The 24,445-nt window shown below is 33.3% G+C and overlaps 1 protein-coding gene and 2 non-coding genes across 5 annotated transcripts; 1 reads left to right on the forward strand and 2 right to left on the reverse strand.

The window, feature by feature from the left end:
• Positions 1-11,943: 11,943 nt before the first annotated feature.
• Positions 11,944-15,883, reverse strand: LOC110649957 (splicing factor U2af small subunit B). Of its 3 annotated transcripts, none has more exons than XM_058148171.1 (6): positions 15,526-15,883; positions 14,020-14,106; positions 13,840-13,921; positions 13,590-13,716; positions 13,009-13,497; positions 11,944-12,886 (listed from the first exon to the last, which is right to left on the reverse strand). In XM_058148171.1, exons 1-5 carry the CDS (start codon positions 15,760-15,762, stop codon positions 13,032-13,034), a joined length of 999 nt encoding a protein of 332 aa, XP_058004154.1. In that variant the 5' UTR covers positions 15,763-15,883; the 3' UTR covers positions 11,944-12,886; positions 13,009-13,031. The 3 variants fall into 3 exon arrangements, with proteins under 3 accessions (XP_058004154.1, XP_058004156.1, XP_058004155.1); XM_058148173.1 differs by having other exon boundaries at positions 11,944-12,203; positions 15,526-15,869; XM_058148172.1 differs by having other exon boundaries at positions 11,944-13,497; positions 15,526-15,870.
• Positions 15,884-16,030: 147 nt separating this feature from the next.
• TRNAL-UAA (transfer RNA leucine (anticodon UAA)) lies at positions 16,031-16,113 on the forward strand. The gene has a single exon. It is a non-coding gene; the product is annotated as a tRNA-Leu (tRNA).
• Positions 16,114-17,236: 1,123 nt separating this feature from the next.
• On the reverse strand, positions 17,237-17,308 carry TRNAG-UCC (transfer RNA glycine (anticodon UCC)). The gene has a single exon. It is a non-coding gene; the product is annotated as a tRNA-Gly (tRNA).
• Positions 17,309-24,445: the final 7,137 nt, after the last annotated feature.

Genomic DNA, 24,445 nt, shown 5'->3' on the forward strand with positions numbered 1-24,445 from the left:
ATTTTGTAAAATCCCTTATTTAAAAATTTAAAGTATCCTTTTATATTCTTAAAAGCCAAATAAAGTTAACCATGTATATTTTATATAAAATAACTATTAAATTTTATTAATTTTCAAAACAATATCACCTTAGAGTAATATAATAATTCACAAAAAGGAAAAAATCACATTATAAATACAAATAATTTATTTAATTTAATTCCTTCAAGATTTATTCCTAATTTTCCATTAAACTTTCTTCCAAAATTTTTATAAATTCACTCTCCAATTTCTAATATATCCATAATTATTATTTTTTATTTTATTGTATTTTCAAAAATTGGGGTGTTACGCAGAGAGTTTCAATCTGTTGTATGGGAACACATTCAAGGCCAAATCTAAGTCAAGAATGAAAAGGCTAACTGTTTTGAGTGTGGGGAACAAGGCCACTATAAGAGAGACTGTTCTAAGTTGAAAAATAAAAAAGGAAAGCAATAAGAAAGTTCTATGAATGTGGTTGACAGGTTTAGCGATACTGATGGTGATGACAGTGCTGAGAAAATTTTATCTGTGAGTTTAGATCATGGACTCATGGATAAAATATGAGTGGTAAGGTGTTTCTGAGTAATGTTCGTGCATTACCTGTTGAGGGAATTGGTAACATTAGATTGAGAATGTTTGATAGCATTGCCAAAACTATAGAGTGTTGGCATGTTCCAGGACTAAAAGGAACCTGATTTCTCTTGAGACACTTGACTTTTATGGATTCAGATACCATGCAGAGAATGGAGTTCTAAAAGTGTGCAAGGGCTCTATGGTACTCATGAAGAGCAGTTTGGTTTCAGGATTGTATTTTCTTTAGGGCAATACAGTTTTAGGGGAAGCTACAATCATCCAGAAGTAATAATCAAAATCAGACTCAATTGTAGCATCTTCATCTTAGTCATATGAGTGAAAAAGGGTTATCTGTGTTGAGCAAGCAGGATTTGTTGGACAACCAAAAAAAAAATCTATGGACTTTTGTGAACTTTGTGTGTTTGGCAAACAGACCAAGGTGAAGTTCAACAAAAAGGCAGTGCGCAAGACCAGAGGAATGGTGGATTATATCCATTCAGATCTATAAGGTCCTAATAGAATCCTTCCGGGAGTGGTGCTAAGTACTTCATGACTTTGATTGATGATTACTCTCAGATGGTTTGGGTGTATTTCTTGAAAACAAAAGATCCGCAGCAAAGAAGCAGATAGAAGCAGATAGAAAAGAAGGTCAAGCATACTAAAACTGATAATGGGTTGAAATTTTGCAATCGTGAGTTTGATACATTCTGCAGCAATGAAGGTATAGTGAGACACCGCACTTGTACAAGGACACCACAATAGAATAGTATTGCAAAACACATGAACAGAACACTTTATGACAGAGCATGAAGCATGCTCTCACATTCAGGTTTAAGAAAGGACTACTAGGCTAAAGCAATTAATACAGCCTATTTCTTGGTTAATAGATCTCCATCTACAATTATTGAGTACAAAACTCCTTTTGAGATTTGGTCCGATTCACCTGTTGATTACTCTTAGCTAAAAGTATTTGGTTGTCCTGCTTATGCTCATGTGAGGGGTGGTAAACTTGAGCCGAGAGCAAGAAAATACATATTTCTAAGGTATGCATCTAAGTGAAATGCTACAGGTTGTCTTGCAATGATCTAAAGTCACCAAGATTAATTATCATAGGGGTTATGACATTTAATGAGTTTGCTTCATTGGATAGTCAGAAGGAGAAGTCAATAACAGAATCAGATCACAGTGTTAGAATAGGTGGAGCTTGATATTGATACTTCAGCAGTTCAATCCAGTGATTCAGAGGATGAGGTGCAAAATCTTAATCAACAAGAGGATGCACCTCAACAACAGCAATAGAAATCGTATAGTATTGCAACTGGTAGAGAGAGAAGACAAATTAGACCCCCATAGAGATATACATACACAAATCTAATTGTGTTTGCCTTGTCAATTGCTGAGATAGTTGATGTGCATAAATCTATTTCTTATTCAAATACAGATTAGTGGGTCAGTGTTATAGGTGAAGAAATTGAATCTCTTCACAAGAATCAGACTTAGGAGCTTGTAACATTGCCTAAGGGACAGAAAGTGATAGGCTACAAATGGGTGTTCAAGAAAAAGGAAGCCACTCTAGGGGTTAAAGCATTTCAATATAAGGCACAGTTGGTAGCAAAAAGCTTTACTCAGAATAAGGGGATTGACTTTAATGAAGTTTTTTCTCCAATTGTGAAGCACAGTTCTATCAGGGTCTTACTTACTATAGTTGCTCTTCATGATCTAGAGCTCAAGCAACTAGATGTGAAGACAACATTTTTGCATGGTAAGCTAAAGGAGCAAATTTATATGAGTCAGCCTAAGAGATTCATCATTCTAGGTATGAAAACCATGTTTTCTTGCTTAAAAAATCTTTATATGGTCTAAAATAGTCGCTTAGACAGTGGCGTAAAAGATTTGATACATTCATGGCTCGTAATGGCTTTATTCATAGTTCATATGATAGTTGTGTGTATCATAGAAACCTTTCAGATGATTTCTTTGTCCATTTACTATTGTATGCGGATGACATGCTTATTATTGCTAAAAGCATGTCACAGATTAACATTCTGAAAAAGCAGTTGAGTGATGAGTTTGAGATGAAGGATTTGAGTGCTGCAAAGAAGATATTGGAAATGGAAATTACTAGGGATAAAAGTGTTGGAAAGGTTTTCTTGTCTTAGCAAGCCTATATTGAGAAAGTGCTTAAGTGTTTTAACATGAATAATACTAAACCTGAAACTATTTTGTTTGCTGCCCATTTCAAGTTATCTATAGATATGTCACTAAAAACAGATTAGGAGATGAAGCACATGTTCAGTGTTCCTGATTCGAGTATTGTTAGTAGCATCATGTATGCTATGGTTTGCACTCGACCTAACATTTTACATACAGTTAGTGTTGTGACTAGTTATATAACGTGTCCTGGGAAAGAGCATTGGTAGGCAGTGAAATAGATTCAAAGGTATTTAAAGGGTACTATAGATATTGGTCTAACATTTGATAGGGCTAAGATGAGTGATACAGTTATTGGCTATGTGGATTCAGATTTCGTAGGGGACTTAGATAAAAGGAGATCTCTGAATACTCTCTCTGGAAGTGCTATCAGTTGGAAGGCAACATTGTAAGCTACAGTTGCTTTGTCCACCATAGAGGCTAAATATATGGCTTTAGCAGAGGAAGTAAAGGAAGCTTTATGTTTAAAGGATTTAGCAAGTAATCTTGGGTTGATACAGAATAAGCCAACAATGTTTTGTGACAATTAGAGTATAATACATCTTACAAAAAATCAGATGTACTATGCGAACTAAATACATTGATATCAGATATCACTTTATTTGGGACATTGTATCTCAGGAGATTGTAGTTGTACAGAAAGTCTCTACACATGATAATCCAGCAGATATGATGACCAAGGGAGTTTCAGTCAGCAAGTTTAGGCTTTGCCTAGACTTGGTTGGTGTTTATAGCTCTTATTAGTGCCCTTGCGAGGGCATATGGAAAGACAAAGTTATTGTGGTGATTTTGTTGATGATGGCGAGAATTCAAGTCAAGGAAAATAATTATTATTTTTATGTGGCTTGAATTTTGGATGTCTTTATGGACCCAACTTGAAAGCTTTCCGTTGTGATCTAATTGGGATAAAAAGTGAGATCTGTGGTGGTAGCAAAGGGCACAGGCTGATAGAGTTGTGAGATATTTGAGAAATACACTAGGGCTAGGTTTTGAGAGTTTTGAGTGATTGTATCTTGCTTTTTCATCATAGTGAAACTTTTTCTCTTGTTTTGCTCGTATCTGTATACTTTATAGTCGAACCATGTTAAATCCTATGTTATTCTTCTTCTCTTTTCTATATTGTGTAATTATACGATTTATTGTGTGCCTTAGATTTGCATGCCTACTGTAACAAACTAGTATCAAAGCTGATGGTTCTGTAAGGACGAGTATGGAAACGGTGGTCAGTAATTCTCATAGTGCTCTGAAACATGCATGAAAGAGTCGGGAGACCCTTACTAGGCCCAATGAAGTAGGAAAGCACTCTTTTGGAGAAAAGCAAACTGATGGAGTAAAGACTCTTGGTACACGTGGTGGTGGAACATGTGATGGCTCTGCCGTGGTCCTTAGAGGTGCATGCTCGAGTGGGTTTGGGGGAGCAATTGAGACTATTTGTAACACCCCAAAATTTTAAATAATTATTTTATATGTAAAATTATAATATTTTAATGTATTAAATATTATGGTGTTTAATTTGAATTTTCTGAGTTTTCAAAATCGAGTTTGATTTCTTAAGATAATTAATTTTATCAATTTTTAAAAATTAATTTAAAGACCACGTGACAAGGTTAAAAATATATATAGACTTCACAAATTTTTTTTATTTTTTTGTAATTTTTTTTAGAGTTTTCGAGCCTTATTTTGGGTCCCAAAGCAAAGTAAAAATCGAATTTTAGGTCCCCTAAATCAAACCAGCCAAATCAAATTAGATTGAATTAGACGGATCGAATTGGACTGATTGAATTGGACCGGCCTTCTTTTTTCCTCCACCTTCCTTTCCCCGCACGTCACCTTCCTCCTCCCTTTTTTCTTCTCTTTTCTTTCTCTCCTCCCTCCCCCACCGTCAGCTGGCCACCCCCCAGCCTTCCCCACACGCCAATGCTCCATCAGCTGCCCTTCCCCTCCACTGTCGCCTCCTTTTTTGGTCAAAATTGCCACCCAAAAACTCCCCCTTTTAAGGCATGTTGTTTTATCTTCTCTCCCTGAATCCAGCCAATCCGACCACCAACTGGACCAAGTCCAGCCCCCAATGTGTTCTACTCTTCGAGAGCTTTCCAAAAACACCTAAAACATCAATTTTCATTAAGCGATTTGTCTAAATTAAGCCTAGGAAGTTTTAGCCAATTTCAATTTTTGGGCTAGGTTTCTCCCAAATCGGGAACTCCACGGCGATTCCGAGACTATTAGCACGCTCTACTCAGCGAGAGCTTCGCAACAACATAAATTTCAAATCTTTTTGGCATCGAAAATTCAATGGGTCTCATGAGCTTTGCAGTGTTATTTTGAGTCTTTAATGAGCTTGATTAATTAAATAAAAATTATTTTCTAACTCCTGATGTTGTGGGCTTTGCTTAGGTATTATCGTTTTGCGAAAATTCCACCAGTGACTAGGACCGCATTTTCTACCGGACCCACTTCAGAAGTAGGTCAATATTACAGTCCTTCTCACCATTTTTAGATGCTCCAGATGCCTTCCAATGTCAGAATTGGCATAAATAGACCCAAACTTTAAGTTGCTCTTTTTGCGTGATGCTGAGTTTAGAAGAAAATTCATAAAATATTTGTGAGTTGCCAGAAATTTATAATTCTTTTTGCAATAGCCTTATAGTATTGTTAAGGACTATGGAGCATATTTATAGAATTTTTGAAGCTGGTTTGGATGGTTTTTGAAAAATATTAGTTTTAAGCTTTATAGCTAAATTGTATGATTGTTTGAGTTTTGTCTGATTTGGTAGGCCCAAGAGGGGCCATATGATGTTGTTGAAATGTGGGCTTGAGGCTTTTGGTTGTAGAAGTGTTGTTTGGATTACTTTGTAGGTTGATTAGGCCCTACATGCAGGAAAAATTTTACTGAAATTCTGGCATAAATTAGGGTCTCTTTGCCTCTTTAGATTCTTGTTTTGGGTTAGTAATAATAAATTCATAATATAATTATTTAGGTGATCAGAGTCAACCTTCTTCTTCCACCTAACTACCACAGTGATATCTGGTGGATCTCCAAGTAGATGTTGATTTTATTTATAATTTTTATACTATTATATATTCAAGGCTTACCCATGCATTTACTTATAAATATATGTATATAGTTAATTACTAGGCACGCCTTGTATTACATATCTATATGATGAAATTATTATGAATGTCACCTTAAGATAATTTCAAGCTGTGTGAGCATGTCTGCATGCGTGTGGTGTGATTATGAATATGGGTAGGACGAGTAGTTACGGCTGGAGCTTAACTCACTAGAACTCGATCCGTTTCGTGAATAAGTCGAGATGAGTGCGGCTTTAAATTGATCTCACTGACCCCTGTATTTAGATTATTAAGCGAAAGTCTGACTAGAGTTGATCTCATTGTCAGGTGTTGGAATTAAGAGAGTTGTATAGGGGATCAGCTCCCATATATGTACATACATTGATGTGTCACACGAGTGTGTGAGTGCTCCAAATTATCTTTTGTGTGAATATTATTTGATTTGTTTGGATTTATGTGTGTATGTTGCATTTCATAATTAAGAATATATTAGACTTAGATAATTATAGAAATTATATTTAAAATCAATATCTTACTCTATGAGTCGAATGCTCACTCTTATTTTTCATATTTTTTCCAGGCAATAGAAGGATCTCTTTTGAGAATAACCTACCATCTTTCTCGTAGATTTAGTCAAAGAAGTTTAATCAAAAAAGTTTATTTGTATTCTTATTTTTCCTTATTTCCATTTTAGAACTCTGCATGTATCAATAGTGTAATATTTATCTGGGTTTGTAATAACTAAATTTTGGAGTTGTAATATTATTTATGTGAATGTGCATGGGTACAAGAGATAGATTATTCTGTGGATGAGGGAGCTGAACTCTCATTTGATTATTTATATGTTTGAGGATTGTGAGTGTGAACTGAGCTCTCTAAATTGAGATATTTTATGTATTATAGGTCGGTGAGTTATTGCTCCCTGTTAGATAGTTTAATTTATGATCAGACTTTATCCGTTTATTTTCTCAAAATTGGGTTTTAATTATGGGTCTCATTGGTGGGCTAGAAATAGTAGGCTTACTACAGGCTTTGAGGGCTTTATACTGACCCAAGTCCTAGGGCTAGTTCGGCCCAGAATTTAAGTCATGACAAAGTTGGTATCAAAGCTTAGGCTATAGGTTCATAAGAAGGTGTGTACCTAGAATCTTCAGAAGAGTCTTTTAGGAGGTCACATGCAGAGTATTGGGTCCATATTCGTCCTTGCTTTGTTATCCTTGCATCTAGTTTATGCCTGGTGTACCTGTGTGTGTTTATGAATATGTAAATATGTATGATAAGTTGTTTTGGTTTTATGGGCTAATACTATTGAATTTCACGAAGTATGCGTAGAGGTAGAAGAGCAGCCATGGCACCAGAGCTGGAAGTGCCGAATGAGATATAGGCACAGGATGAGGCACTTGCCCCAAGAAGGCATGGTGGGAGACCCAGGGCTGTTCAGGTGGAAGAGCAGCCAAAACCTCAGGAACAGTCATTTATGGCCCAAGGCCCTATAGATTCAATGGTTGCCACCCTGGCGAGTCTACAGAGGACCATAAACATGATGGCCCAATATATATTCAACCCTCCATAGTAGCAGCCCCCAGTTCAGAGAGCCAAACCCTATAAATAGATAATTAATTTTAAAAAGTTGGTGCCTAGAACTTATAATACTACAGAAGATGTATATCAATTTTTAGACTCTTACAGATAGGTAGGAGTGGAGCTACAACTGACAGACAGAAGACTGATAGAGTGTGTGTAGCATGTGATGGGACTTGTGCCGAGAAAGTGGATGACCAATTATGTACTCTCTCGGATTGAGGGTCTATGTTGGGCATAGTTTGTAAAACTGTTTATTAATAGATTTGTGCCAGAGAGCTTTAGGGACCAGAAGCAGTAGGCCTTTGAAGTTTTGAGACAGAATAGGAGGTCAGTGGATGAGCATGCTCTGGAGTTTTTAGAGCTGAGCAGGTATGGTCCTACTACCATGGCCACAGAAAACATGAAGGTGAAGGGATTCCTGAAAGGGCTGGACAGGAAGTATGCATACCTGGCCATGTTGTCAGACCAGCCTTTTAATTTAGTAGTAGATAGGGCCCGACAGATAAAATTAGTTACACGGGTAATGATGGAGGTAGAGCAAAGAAGAATAAAGCTGAAGGGTCATCTAGTACACCCTATATGAGCACTATGGGTGGTGGCAGCCAGAGCCACTACAGTGGCAAGGTTAGAGGTAACAAGAAGGGAGGTCTCAGACACGGATCTAGAGGGTTTATATGGGGATATGGTTCTAGTAGTGGTCAAAGCTCAAGCTACAGCAATTTTGGATATGGTTTAAGGTCCTTTTTTGCATCTTGTATCCAATGTGGGAGAGTACATTTAGGGCCTTGCTTGATAAGTTCAGTTGAATTCTTCAGATATGGCCAGTTGAGTCATTTTGCCAAGGAATGTCCTATGTTTAGTGAGCATCAGATGGGGTCTCAGGGTTCTATTGCTAATGCACCGCGCCAGCTACACCCTGGTACTTCGAGTATGACAGGTAGCCAGTTTAGTGGCCAGCAGGGTCGTGGTCAGGGAGGACACAGCTTTGGAGGCAGATCTGGTATTGGAGTCAGTTCCAGGGTTCTGCATCTCATGGAAAAGGCCAGGCTCAGATTTTCACTTTGATGCACCAGGATACTCAGGCTTCAAATGTAATGGTGGCAAGTATTCTTCCAGTTTGTTCTTTCGAGACACGTGTTTTAATAGACCCGAGTACTACGCACTCATTTGTTTCCCCTGTGTATGCCTTGAGATTGGGTAGAAATTTTGTTACTTTAGAGTGTCCCCTATCTGTAGCTAACCCTCTTAATGATAATATAGATGTGGGCATGGCTTTTTTAGGGAGTCCAGTGGTAATAGAAGGAAGGATCCTCCCGGCAAATTTAATTCTCTCACCGGTGATGGACTTTGATGTGATCTTAGGCATGGATTGATTATCAACTCATTATGCCACATTGGATTACAGAAATAAAAAGGTATATTTCCATATCCCTAGGATAGAAGAGTTTAGTTTTGCTGGTGACAAAAGTGTGGCTCCATACAACTTAGTGTCAGCCATCAGCGCTCAAAAGATGTTGAGGTCTGATTGTCAAGGTTATTTGGCGCTAGTGAGGGACACATCGGTAGTAGGTACTGATGTGTAGAATGTATCTATTGTTAAGGAATTTACTCAAATTAACAAGCTTTATACGGTCTGAAACAAGCACCCAAGGCGTCGTATACTCATATTGACTCCTATTTTCTTGATCATAGTTTTCATAAGTGTCAGTATGAACATACATTGTATGTCAAGACCAACAAGGATAGAGAAACTACCATTGTTTGTTTGTATGTGGATGATTTGATCTTCACTGACAACAATTCAAAGTCGTTGTCAAAATTCAGGGAAGCTATGATTGCTAAGTTTGAGATGACAGATATAGACTTGATATCTTACTTTCTTGGTATTGAGGTGAAGCAAATAAATGAAGGTATTCCTGCTTGAATTAGAGCAGTATAGAAATGATCAGTGAAGTTCTTACAAGTGTCTTCGCCTCTAAAACTTAAAAACACGTTGTGACTCCATCCTGGTTTAGAGAAGGAACAGTAAGAGGATTTTGAGAAGGTTTTGGAAGAAGCCATTGAAAGACAAATTGAGCAGGAAGTCGTTGCTTAATGACTGAAGAGGGGCCTCCTCACCCTATAAATCTCAGGAGAAAATGTATCATGGAGGAAAAAGAAATTCTAATTTATGCCTCAAAATATTATTATTTTTATTCATTTAATTTGACTGATTCTAACTTGAAACCTTACCCTAATGAAAACTATAATTCCAGGGGAATGAAATCATGCAATCATCAAAATTTCATTTTCCAGGCTAAATTTTCAAACGTTTACTTGAATTTCAATTTCTTACATTAGTTGACAACAATGATGTATGAATTAATGTAAGATAATTTGAACTTTGAAATGTTGCGTTACAGGACAGAGTACCGACTACATATTAAACTAAATGGAAATTGAATTTCAACTGAATTACTTCATTGACAAATTAAATGACAGTGAATATCAGGCAACTCAATTTGAATTTCAAAGTCTTCAATACAGGTCTGGAGAGGTTTAAAGAAACAGGTGCTGAGAATAGGCTTTATTGGAGGATGAAGAATTTGGTCATTAAGTGATTGCCTACGTCAGTTACTAATATCTTGTTTGGTGCAAATGGTATATTTTTTGAAGGAGTAATCTAATTAAATTAAGTAAATTAAAAGCCTTATTTCTCAGAAAATTAAGGGTAATAAACAACCATGCAAATCGAATTTTAACATTGTCTGAATTTATTCATGTTCAAATGTATCAAATTTTTCAAAAGACTAATTTTTTTTTAATTTTTTAAAATTTAATTAATATTTTAAAAATAGTTTAAAATTATTTTCTATTATTTTCGTTTATAATACAAGTATCGTTTTTCAACTGTTAACTTCTGGGTGTGCTTGTTATGGCTGCAGTTTCTTGTTTTTTATTTTTTTTTTCAAAATTAAATAAAAAATTTGTTCAGTTGCTTGTTTCCATTTCATTTTTTAACAACCTCTTTTCTTAAAACGTTTCAAAAGCAAGAAACAAAAGATGGTTTGCACTTCTTTATTGACAGTTTTCACGAGAACCCACTGTTGTCTTTACCCCTTTTTTTATCCTTTTAATTCTTTCTTATGAATTTCTTATCATTATCTATTAAAATCATACTTTTTACATCTTAAACTTGTATCCTTTCTTATAATCTAGAGAGCTCTTATAATGGTTGCATACTGAGTTCCACCATCGAAAAGTCATTGTTCTTTATCAGTGTATTCACCTTGCTATAGATGATTAACATCTCTTTCCATCTTTATCTTTTTTCCCCCTAATTTTTCTGCTTTTTATTTCCGAAGTTTTTATAAAAGATGGCCAGAAAATTTATAACATCTATTCATTCATTCTCTTTTTCTGGACTGCAATGCCAAAGAAATTAGTTCAATTATTTCTTTCTTGTAAATGATTTTTCAATCCCATATCCACCATCAAGACATTATCTCATCGCTGAATAATATTTGAAAATAATTTGTGAAGGCCATTTTGGATTTCATTTTCTATGACAACTATAAGAAAAGTTGAAGATGCTTTATAGAAAAAAAAAAAAAACGTTATAAGAAACGAAAACAGAAAATAGTTTTTAGTTTTCTAGAAATGAAAAACAAAAAACCTACAAACACACCCTTAGTTTTCTATAATCCAACTTAAATACTTTTCTATAATCACACTTATACTACAACTTCCACTTTTCATAATTAAAATTAAATATTTATTTAAAAAATATTTATAAATATTTATCTATTATAATAAAAAATTAATTATATTTTTATAAAATAAATTAATAGCACCTATTAAAATAATTTTAACGATAAAATGTTTTTAAAATATATTTTTTAATAATTTATTTCTTTAAATTTAAAAAATATGAATATTGACGACGTGATCACGTTTTTCTTTTTTTTTTTCCTTTGTTTTTTTATAAAAACAAAATTAAAATTTTCTTAAAATATAGAAAATAGAAAATTGTGGAACAGACTCTACAATTCCTAAGTTAACCCAAGTGTGTAATTACAACTATTATACAGTTGACATTTAAGCGCAACACTAAATTAAAGCTAAAAATATTAGGGAATTGATTCAGTGGCAATGGAAAAAACTCGATCAGCCTAAACTCAGAGGCTTAAGTTCCAGGCCGCGCCTGAACGGAAAATTCCGATTCTTCTCCGCCTTCCAATGCACATGCAAGGATGTGAATTGATATGTATCTCGCAAAAGGACGATCTCCACCAGAGTTGAAGACAAATGCCAACTTCCATGAATAAGATGCATAAGACAAATAACTATATTTGCAGGCTTAAAAAAATCTCTTACATCAATGATTGCATAAATAATCCATTAGAAAAATAACCTGATTCCATTTTGGTACAATTCCTAGTAAAAACATAGAATCCAATAAAAATAAAAATCATAAGAAAAGAACAAAAAGCTCATCAGAAATATGTCCAGAATCCAATCTTATTCTAACTCTTATAAACATTAATCCAAAAGGTACATGACAGTGGAAAAAAGGCCAAGAAAAACAAGTAGTAGTCCAACATAACAGCAACAGGTTGCTATTACAGCTCCTAACCTGCAGCAAGACCACACGCCAGCAAATCCTAAAACTACTGCCCGAGCAATTCAGTTGGATCAGCTTTTGAAATGTAATCTGACAGATCCTGTAAATCCACCTCTGACAGCACCCCCAACCCAACAACCTGTACACAGATTTCATTAGGCTCTATTAGAACAAAACTCGGTCTTGTGAAGCAGGGATACCTGAACCTGCAAAACTCATTAAAAATGTAAGCTCTCAACTGATTCTGGTTGATTTTTTGTAAAATAATATCATCAAAGCTGGCAAAGGAGAGTTCACCAAAAAACACATCCAATACAGAATGGAAAATTTATTGATTACCAGCCTGAATGTGTGGTGATCACAGAATCCCAGTGTAATGCTCACACATGTTAAAAACAAGCACACAATGAGAAAAAAAAGAATTTCAAACATCCATGCAATCAACAGTAACAATTCAAATTAGCCACATTTTCATTCTTGGAGAACACAGTTACTGCTAACACTAGTACGGTAGTATAGTTACAAAGAAAAGCTTCAATCAATCACCAAACATTTAAACAGCTAGTAAAACTGAAAGCATTTGCCCAAATCAGAACACTTGATCTTGAAAAGATTTTAGTTTCAAATGACAACTGTTATAGTCCATTATGGATTGTTAGTTTGTTATAGTCACTGACACAAGTTAATAAAAAACTTGGCCAAGAAAATTCAAGGGGTGCCATCATGCATTCAAGCACACAATCAAGCAAAATATGAATGCAGATAACAGATGCAAAAGACATTTCACATTCCATATGACAGAACTGTGAACCTGTACACCACCTGCACAGTGGAAAATGCGCTGTAAGCTATATTTTTACTGAATGGATGATATTTGCTGGAGAAAAATAAAAAAATCCTACAGGAGCGGCTAAATCACAAAAATAGAGTGAGGGGGGACTAACTAGACATCTAAACTGGATCAATATCAATATACTCCTTGCAGCGGTAGAGACCGCCAATATCCATGATCCTGATTGCCATTTTGCATATAGCCATTATCACCACCTTCATGGTTATTGTAGCCACTGTCAGTTTTGACCTTGTTTGCATTTTCCTGTTGTTGTTCCCTTTCCCTGTTCCATTGGGCAATTTTCGCACGCCTCTCCTCACTGCCTTCTCTAACAGGGCTTCTATCATGCCTTCTCCCAAGGCTTCTACTTCGTCCTCTATGGTGGTCAGGGCTTATACTCCTGTGCCTTCTACTCCGACTTTCATAATAACGATCCCGGTCATCATACCTTCTACCAGAACCACGACCACCATAATAGTACTGTTCATGGCTACGATGCCTATAAGGGCTTCTGCTTCGGCTTTGATACCTATAAGGGCTTCTGCTTCGGCTGCGACTAGACCTTTGTCGGTACCTCCCAAATAATTGACGCCTCAACTCCCTAGAATGTAAGATACAACACAAATTCAGACTTTAATACAAGCATTACACATCACAGCAAAATGTGCATTAAAAATAAAAAAAAATAAAAACCTGCTGATCCTTTTGAGATGCATGAAATTGCAATAGCCACCACGGTTGCATGAGTTCTCTTCATATTGCCTGCAGGTGGCTTCACGGAAGTCCGTCACCGGGGAGAAATCAACAATGATGGGACGACCTGAAACCATTTTGATATCCCAACTGATAATGTACTAACATATATAGAACATGCAAACCATAAAAGCAACATGAAACTGAAATTCAAATACAAAACAAATAATACAGGAAGAAGAATGCAAACCAGCATAAAATCTCCCGCTGAGGCTCTGAAGTGCTTTTGCAGCATCCTCATCCTCTCTAAACTGAACATACACATTCCCCACCTGTTCATGGATATTAAAAATGAGTTTAAACCAGTCATAGAATTAAAAAGAAGAAAATGGCCAAAAGGATGAGAAACTTTCAGTTTTAGAAAATATACCATGTGGTCGGCAAGGTTGTCACAGACATTCAGGCTCTCAATTTCACCGTATTTGCTTAGTTCCTCAAATAGATCCTCATAGAAATCCTGCAATTTAAAATAAACAACTGCATTTTAAGTCCAAACAGAATTTTCTGGTGAAAGATAACAAACCAAATTGATCACCTTTACAACAACAAAGTAAATATTATCAGAACTAAACCACCATTAACAGAATGCAAATACAATCAAAATAAACCAAGTCACCAAAACCATTTTGGCCTAAAATTGGTAAACACACACTCAAAAATGGAACCACAAAACTATAAAATCAATTACATTAGCTTCTGTCTTGGTGTAAACACACAATTCACACATATATCAATTACTACTAAAACAACAGAACAAACCAAAAGATGATGCTGGGAAATTAAACCAATTATAAAAAAAAAGGGTAAACTACAATTTAGTCCCTATGTTTGCTTAACCAACAACTTAGTGGCTTTAATTTTAAACCAAGCCTGACATTTTAATAAACTTGCAAGTTAGTCCATATCGTTAGAATCTCAATTAAGTTTCCATTAATTTAACAAAAATACCAAGTGCCTTTAACTATATTTTTAATCAGAAAATAATTTAGTCTATGAAGTTTTATTTTATAGACAATTTTGAAATATGGCGAAACCTAAAACTTAATCCTCTAATTTTAATGCCGAGCAATTTAGTCCTTCAAATTTTAATAGACATACAATTTAGTCCCTGCATTAATTCCCCATTAAATCTAACAAAAATATCAAAATGTCTTTAACTCTATCTTCGATCCAAAAATAATTTAGCATGATATTTTATTTTATTAACAATTTCATTCAAATTCATATTTTATTTTTTTATATATATAAAAATGTTAAAAACTAATATATATATATATATATATATATATATATATATATATATATATATAATATAACATAATAATGACAAATAGAATTCTACAAAAGTATAAGAGCTTATAATATTTAATGCTTAAATTGTAAAATATGTAGATGATTTTATAATTAACCAAAACTTTTTATTGATATTAAAATAATTAATCCATAATTTTAAAAATCATAATTTAAATTTAAAATAATTTAATGATACCCATTTTAAAAATACAAAAGACTAAATCTTTAATAAAACAAAGTCTCATAGAGCCTAAAATAAAACACAAAACACAGGGACTAGGAATATATTGTTTTTGTTTTCATATTGAAAACAGAGTTAGGACATTTTGGTCAGGACAAAATTGCTCGATTTTGTAATTTTAAGCAAAACTCAGTACTAAATTGTGTTTACCCCAAAAAAAAAATTAAAAGAAAAGAACCATCCAGACAACAAAATCAAAAAACAATCAACCAACGAAGGACAAAAATCAATAAGCGATTCCCATTAGAATTCACTTCTGGAATCCACCCTAACTTCAAATTTTGAAATGTAAGGAGTTAAAAAAAAAAAAAAAAAGGGGGGGGGGGGGGGGGGAAGCTAGACCTCGAAGTGCTCCTGGATCTTGCGGGGATCGATGGGGTTGCCCTGAGCATCAACGCCAGGAGTAATCATGTCAGGCCGCTGATACATATTCGAAAGCAAAAGCGTAGGGCTAATGGTTGGCTTGTTATGGAGTCTAGAGCATTGGTCTCCATGCCTGCATGCACCGATCTTGAAGTAAAAGGGGCAATTCACCCTGTCCTTCTCCGTCCCAAAAATCGACGCCAAATGCTCAGCCATTTTTGATCTGATCGCTCCTAAGGAGAATCGCTAAAAAAATAAAGCTGCGAGCTGCAGAAGAATTTTTCGAATCAGAAAGAGAGAAGCAAACGGAAATGGTTGTTTATATCAGCTACGAGGCGGTTTTGATGTCTTTGTCTAAGTTCTGGTTGTGTGATTTGATCTCAGCCGTTGGATTTGCTTTAGTAAATCTTCTAGATGGTTCCTTTGGAATCGTATAGAATATAAAATGGATATTAATATTTGTTCAGAAAAAGAGAAAATCGGGGCTGGTTTGCCCGAGAGGTTAAGGGGGAAGACTTAAGATCTTCTGTGCATAAGCACGCGTGGGTTCGAACCCCACAGCCAGCAAAATAAAATTTAAATTTTTTTCTAAATTAAATTTTGAAATATAAAATATTACTAATATTACGTAACAATCTTAAACTTCTTTGAAACCAATTATAATTTGAAATTTAATAGCAAAATAATAGGGGATTAAAATTAAAAAAAAAAAAAGCATATATTGCTCATAATTATTTTTATTTATATAAATAAAATTTAATTGTAGTAAAAATATAAACTTCTTATACTATTTTACATGTTAATTTAAATATTTTAATTTTGATATTTTTAGCTAAAATTTTGAAATCAAGTGTAATATTATCTATCTCATCAAATTATTAAAATTTTAATTAAAAAAAATTTATTCATAAAAATATAATTATCTTTGTCATATATTATTTTTATCTTTCTATCCATCATTTGCTGTGATAAATATTTAAATTATATCCATAAGTAAATAACAACTATTAAAATAAAACAGCTATGTGATTATATTTTCCCAACATATACAAATTATTACCATAAATATATATAAATTATTGTTATTATAATAATTTTAATAGTAATTTTGACTAAAACTTTTGACATAAATTAATTGCAATGATTTTTAAACGTCACAAAACTTTTTGCATTATATGCATGAAGGCCTATTAATATTTAAATAATATTAAGAGTTCGAGTTTTAATGAATATTCATTCCTATTAAATAAAAGAGTTCAAATTTTAGTAAAAATTAAATCTAAAGAAGAGTTTTTTTTTTCCCTAAGAGAGGATCAATAATGATATAATAGTCTATAATTAATTTAAAAAATAAAAAATAATATAATAGTAAATAATATTAAAATTTAGGAGTATTTTTAGATATTCATAAATTTACCCTTAATTTATGATTGTTTAAAATTAATTTGAATAATAAAAAATAATATAATTACAAATAATATTAAAAATTAAAAATATCTTTGTCTATTTATAAATTTGCCCATTATTCATACTTTTATATGTAGATTATAAATATAAATAAATTATAGATAAATAGATCAATCTGTATATAAATTTATTTTTTAATAAATATAATAAATTTAAATTTCTATCATAACAACTAAAAAATAATAAAAAATTAAAACTAAAATTATCGAAGGTGCGTGAACAATGCGTTTGCCGGGAGTCGAACCCGGGTCTATTGCTTGGAAGGCAATTATCCTAACCGTTGGACTACAAACGCTCGACGAAACTCGTGCTCTTCCGAATCGTATTAATGAAAATGTATTCTAAAATATTTTTGCACCTATGGCTGTAAGCACAGAATCATTTGCTTGAGATTGCTCCAAATCAATGGTTTAAATTCTGCTGGGAGTTGTGAAAATCTTTTTGAGGAGTTGAAATGGCTTTACTGACAAGAATTATAATGCCCTTTGAATTCTTGAAATGCAGTTCAGCAACAACAGAGAAATCTGCAAAGGAATCAAAATATGCTGTCAATGTCATAACCCTTTTCTTTGTTTTCCCTGGCTGAATCGAAATTGTCCATAAAGTTACATTATTTCAATTTTTCATGCTTATTTACTTATCCTTTTTTTTTTTTCTCTTTGCTTAAGTAGGTTCTTGAGAAGCTCAAGATCTTTGATTTCTCAGCCATTGTAAGCACCTTGCTAAAACACCAGCTTCTCAGGACTCCCTAGTTTGGAGAAATTTAATGCTTCAAGGTTGCCCAAGTTTGGTTGAGATCACCAATCTATTGGACATTTGAAGAAACTTGTTCGTTGAATTTGATAGGCTGCAAGAAGCTAAAAATCTTCCTGAAAGCATTTGTTGCTTCTAATCTCTTGAAACTCTGAAAACTTCCAGCTGCTCAAAACTTGATAGGTTGCCAGAAAAGTTGGAAAACATGGAACCGTTAACTGAGCTTCGAGCAAACAGAATTGCCATTAAGCAGCTTGCCTCTATACCATTGGACATTTGAAGAAGAATTCTTGAAACTGTTTCTTTATTGCAACAAAGCTAAATTACTGATAACACCAGAGAATTCTCAATTCTTTTATATTAGTAGACAGAAGGTGGCAATTTCCCAAATGCCTTGGCATTACATGGTCAAATCTGCAATTTTATATCAATAAATAGTAATAGCAGCTTAATGCACTTGCAAGTACTGTCTTATTTTATTCATAGTTAATGTCGCAATGAGCTTGTTAATTTCCTCGCCGGAAAGATAGTGAGGTCACCCAGCAAATAGGAAAATTGCAGCAATGGCCTCTTCTTGAAGCAGCTGCTCGCCATTTCTGCCTTTTAACTTCTGGGCTACTCCAAGAGCCCAAACTTTTATTCAAACATGGACGGGCTTGTTAAGTTCTAGCCTCATTTAAGTCCTGAATTAAACCACTTGGGCCTCACTCTATAACATAATCGAAGCCTATGCAAGAACACAAGCATTCCATTTTTCAACTGGGGTTAACCCCATTAGCCCACAATATCTATACAATATTTTTCTTTGGAAATTATAATATTTTATTAAATCAGAACCAGAAAAACTTAACCTAAGTCACTAGACCACCCGAATACACCACTGGCCCACCATACACACAATAAAAATTTATTATCATTATTGTTGGCCAATTAAATAATTAATGACAAATTTTCTATGTAACACTCTGAATTTTTAAATAATTAGTTTATATGTAAATTATAATATTTTATTATATTAAATATTATAGAAATTAAATTAGAATTTTTTAGATTTTCAAAATTGAGTTTGATTTTCTTGAGATAATAAACTTTATTAATTTTTAAAAATTAATTTAAAGATCATGTGATAAATTTAAAAATATATTTAGACTTCATAAATTTTTTTAGAATTTTTTGGTCTCCTTTTAGGTTTCAGGGCAGAGTAAAAATTGATTTTTCAGATATCCTGAATCGAACCATCCAAATGGAATCGGACTAGATTGGATCTATCGAATCAAATCGGTCCCATTTCTCATTTTCTTCCCTCCCTCACATGTTCTGCCTATCTCCCCTTTGCCTTCCATTTTCTCTCTTCTCTCTCTCTCTCTCTCTCCCCATGACCACCACCCCCTCCCCATATGTCGGCACCCCCTTAAGGTCCCTTCCCAGCTGCCGACTACTGTCTAGATCACTGAAAAACGTGCCAAAAAAAACTCCCTCCCTCATCTCACGACTTTTTGACTTCCAAAGCTGATTCTGACTAATCCGGGCACCAATCAGACCGAGTCCAGTCCCAATCATTTTCTACTCTTCAAGAGCTTTCCAAAAACACAAAAAACACAAATTTTTGTTGAGCGGTTTGTCCGAATCAAGCTCAGGAAGTTTTAGCTCATTTCAATTTTTAGGCTAAATTTCTCTCAAACCGGAAATTCCATGGAAATTCCCGGTTTGGCCACCGACATGCTCCACTCAACGAGAGCTTCGCAACGACGTAAATTTTAAATTTTTTCGACACTAAAATTTCAGTGGGTCCCATCAAATTTGTAGTATTTTTTCAAGCCTTTATTGAGCTTGTTTAATTAAATAATAATTATATTTTAACTCTCGGTATTGTGGGCTTCACGTAGGTATTCTCATTTCATAAAAATTCTACCGACGATCGGTACTGCATTTTCGGGTCCGACAAAAGAGCTGTTGGACCCACTTCAGAAGTGGGTCAAGATTATAGTCCATCCCATCATTTTTAGACGCCCCGGACGCATTTCAAGAATCAAAATCAGTATAGATAAAACCAAAACTTCAAATTGCCTTATTTGCCTAGTGCCCGATTTAGAATAAAAATCTATAAAATATTTGTGGGTAGCTAAAAAATTATAATTCCTTTTGCAATAGTATAATAGTATTGTTAAGGACTGTGGGGCATGATTATAGAATTTTTTAAGTTAGTTTAACTAGTTTTTGCAAAATGTTAGTTTTAAGCCCTATAACTGAATTGTGTAATTATTGGGATTTGTCTGGTTTTGCAAGCCCAGAAGGAGCTGTGTGATATTGTTGAGATGTGAGCCTAAGGCCTTTGATTATAGAAATGTTATTTGAGCTACTTTGCAGGTTGAGTAGGTCCTAGGTACAGGAAAAACTCTATCAGATTTTCAACGTAATTTAAGGCATCTTTTGACTCTTTAAACTCTTATTTTGTACTAGTGCTACTAAAATTCATAATATAATTGTTTAGGTGATCAGGGTCAGCCTTCTTCTTCCATCCAGCCCCACAGTAATTATTGGTTGATCTGTAAGTAGATATTAATTTTATTTATAATTTTAATATTATTATACATTCAAGGCATGTCCATACATTCACTTATAAATATATGTATATTGTTAAATCTTAGGCACGGTTTGTATTGCATCTTTAATTGACAAACTTATTATCGGTGTCGCTTTAAGGTAATTTGGAGCTGTGTGCATATGTCGACGTGCGTGCGGTATGATATTGGATATGGGTAGGACGGGTAAAAAGGCTGGAGCTTGACTTGTTGGGACCCGATCCTTTATGTGGATAAGTTGGGATGAGTATGATTTTAAACTGATCTCGCTGACCCCTGCATTCAGATTATTAAGAGAAAGTTCAGCTCGAGTTAATCTCGCGAGCAAGAATTGGATTAAGAGAGTTGTATAGGATATCAACTCCCATATTTATATACAATGATGTGACACACGGGTGTGTGAGTGCTCCAAATTATATTTTGTGCGAGTATTATTTGAATTTGGTTGAATATATTTATATTTATTGCATTTCATACTTAGAAATACATTAGCCTTAGATAGTTATAGAAATTATATTTAAAATCAATATCTTACTATATGAGTCGAACGCTCACTCCTGTTCAACTATTTTTCCCAAGTGACAGGAGGATTCTTTGAGATTAACTTGCTTCTTTTCTTACAAGTTTAGCAGCTGCCGTTTTATTGTATTTTCCTTTCCTTGTTTTCAATCTAGAAGCTCTGCATGTGCTAGAAATGTTTTAATCTTGTTTGGACTGTAATAATTCATTTCTTTTGAAGTTGTAAATCTATTATATGGACATGTGAGATGTGTGAAATGGATATATACTCTAGATGAGGGAGCTGAGCTCCTATTTGAGTATTTTGTCTGCTTGAGGATTGTGAGCATGAGTTAAGCTCTCCAAATTAAAATGATTTGTGATTAAAGGTCGAGTGAGTTGAGATCTCCCCGTTAGATAGTCCAATTTACGATCGGACTCTGTCTGTTTATTTCTTTGAAATTGGACTATAATTATGGGCCTTAGAGTTGGGTTAGGAATAGTTAGGCTTAATACGGATTTTGGGAGCCTTATGCTGACCCAAGTTCTAGTATCGGTCCGGCTCAAAATTCGGGTTGTGACATTATATATATATATATATATATATATATATATATATATATATATATATATATATATATATATATATATATAACAAAAAGATATTTCCACTACATGGCATTCTACTTTATGGTATTGCCATGTGATGTTGGTCTATTATATTGCTGCGTGACTTTCTTTATTAAATTTTTCCTATTTTTACTTATTTATTTATTTAATTACTTTAAATTATAATTAAGTTATTAATTTCCAAATTGTATAATAGTTATCCTCTTAATATTATAATAAATAGTTATTATTCTAAGATAAGTTACAATATATTAATATATATTAATTACATGTATATATATAAAGCAGAAAGATATTTCCACTATATGACATTCTACTTTATTGTATTGCCACATGACGTTGGTCTATCGTATTGCTAAGTGACTTTCTTTATTAATTTTTTCCTATTTTTACTTAATTATTTATTTAATTACTTTAAATTATAATTAAGTTATTAATTTCCAAATTGTATAATAGTTACTCTCTTAATACTATAATAAGTAGTCATTATTATAAGATAAGTTACAATTTATCGATATATATTAATTACATATATTTATATATTTATACTTATTACGTATATTTATATATACATATATGTCAGTCTAGCAAGAAACAATTAGAGGGTTTAAATTATATATATAGATAAATTTTATTTATTTCTATTATGAAATTATATAATAATCACAAACTTGCGTCAGTGACTATAATAATCCATAATTGACTATAACATTTGAAACTTAAAATCTTTTCAAGTGTTCTGATTTCGGCAAGTGCTTTTAGTTTTACTTGCTGTTTAAATGTTTAGCAATTGATTGAAGCTTTTCTTTTTAACTATAGTACTGTACCAGTGTTAGTAGTTACTGTGTTCTCCAAGAATGAAAATGTGGCAGATTTGAATTGTTATTGTTAATAGCATGAATGTTTGAAATTCTTTTGTTTTCTCATTTGGTGCACGCTTTTAATGTGTGAGAATTACAGTCTAGTGACCAATCAATTCTCCATTCTGAATTGGATTTTTCTTTTCGGTGAACTCTCTTTTTCCACCTTTGATTATATTATTTTACAAAAAATCAACAAGAATCAGTTGATAGCTTTACATATTTTAGTGAGTTTTGCAGGTTCAGGTATCCCTGCTTCACAAGACTGAGTTTTGTTTTAATAGAGCCTACTGTGAAATTTGTGTTAGTAGTATGCCCTAGAGTATATCATTTTGTATATATCTTGTATATATTTTATTAATAAAAATACATTTTCACTTTTCGGTTTACATAAACTATTTATGTGTAATTGAAAAGGTCCATTGATATTTTGTTAGAAATCTTATTCTTAAGTTGTTAAGAATATGAGTGACAATATTTCTAGTACAAAGTATCATAAACCAGTTCACAATCGAGGATATTTCACAAATGACATAACTTATCCAGAAAGATTGTAATCATGTTTGTTTCCAAAGATATTTATATGAGATATAAATAAGGTGGAGTAGTGATTCTCATGCCACATAACAAACATGATAGGCACTTATACATGATAAGTAGGCCGAACCAGTGACGCATATGACAAGCACATGGAGTTTACTCTTGTCAATGCATTGTCATATATCATATCAGTACATATAATCTTTAGACCTGAAATAATACAGTTATCTTGTATATAAGTAGTTTGAGTTTGATACTGCTTTCATACTTGTACTGTGTATGGGTATATGGATATGTGTTGGCTCCTACTAGTTATATATGGAGATAGGTGTTGATCAAGATAGAATCCGTTACCCTAAGTAAATAGGAATAAAATCCTATGTTCATTTAATTGTTCTTGATGTTTCAAGTTCCTGGTCAGGACAGACAGATTTAGTCAGAAAAGAGTTTATGATAAGAAAATCTAATTAATCAAGAACTGTAATTAAAAGAGAACATAATGTTTATAGCAAATGGAGTTTGACATTAACCATGACTCCAGCTCGAATTAGGATTTTACAACGAAGAGATTCTAGTGCATGGTAACATATGATTAAAGGTTCATTTAAGGTATTTCTTATTACTGATTGGGTGACCATGGCATACTATGCTAGATGTCAACTATGGTCTATGAGATGCCTGAAATAATTTAGAGAAATCATTTACGGTAAGAAAGAGTTGTAATGATATTAAGAGTTAATATCATTTCTCATTACCAATAAGTAATGAGCCTAGTAAGTCACACATCTACACAAGCTAATCACTATTTAAAATGTGATTTAATTGATTAATGAAATAGTTTAATTAATTAATTAAATAGGTTTGGTTTGTAATAAGATTGCAAAGTCTCTAGCATGACTTGAAATCAAATCTAGGTTATTGGATGTATAGTATAAATTCAATTTATATTTAATTTAATTAAATATGAATTTAATTATGAGAAATTAATTAATAGAGATTAATTAATTAATTAATTTATATTTGATATAAATTGATTTAAAGAAAAGAAATTATAATTTTGGGTTGAGAACTCTAATTAAAAAGTAAGGGCAAATTGGTCTTTTCACATGGTGACATGTGGCACTATGAGATGGTGACACATGGCACCATAAGATGGTGACACATGGCACCATATGATCTTGCCTCTTATCTTCCTATGATGGAAGACTACATGTCATTATTTAAATGGAGCTTAACACTTGGCTTCATAGGATTAAATCAAATAATAACAAGATGTGATCTTGTGATGACAAGTGGCAAGAGAGTTAGGGTTTGACCTAAGTATATAAATAAAAGTTAAAAAGAAAAAATCAATCACTCCTCTCTTCTCTCTTATGTTAGATGGCAACATGGAGTTCTCTTCTCCTCTTCAATTTCTCAATTGAATTAAATTATTAGAAAGTGTTTCTAACACTCAATACATTCATACAACCTTCACAAAGCATAAATCTTATCTCAAAATTGGTTGACAAGGTTTGAGAAGCTAATCTAGGGGCTGCCATTGCAACTTTGGTGTGCTTGTGATGGACA

The sequence above is a fragment of the Hevea brasiliensis genome, chromosome 6 (genome assembly GCF_030052815.1).
Source record: "Hevea brasiliensis isolate MT/VB/25A 57/8 chromosome 6, ASM3005281v1, whole genome shotgun sequence".
NCBI lineage: Eukaryota > Viridiplantae > Streptophyta > Magnoliopsida > Malpighiales > Euphorbiaceae > Hevea > Hevea brasiliensis.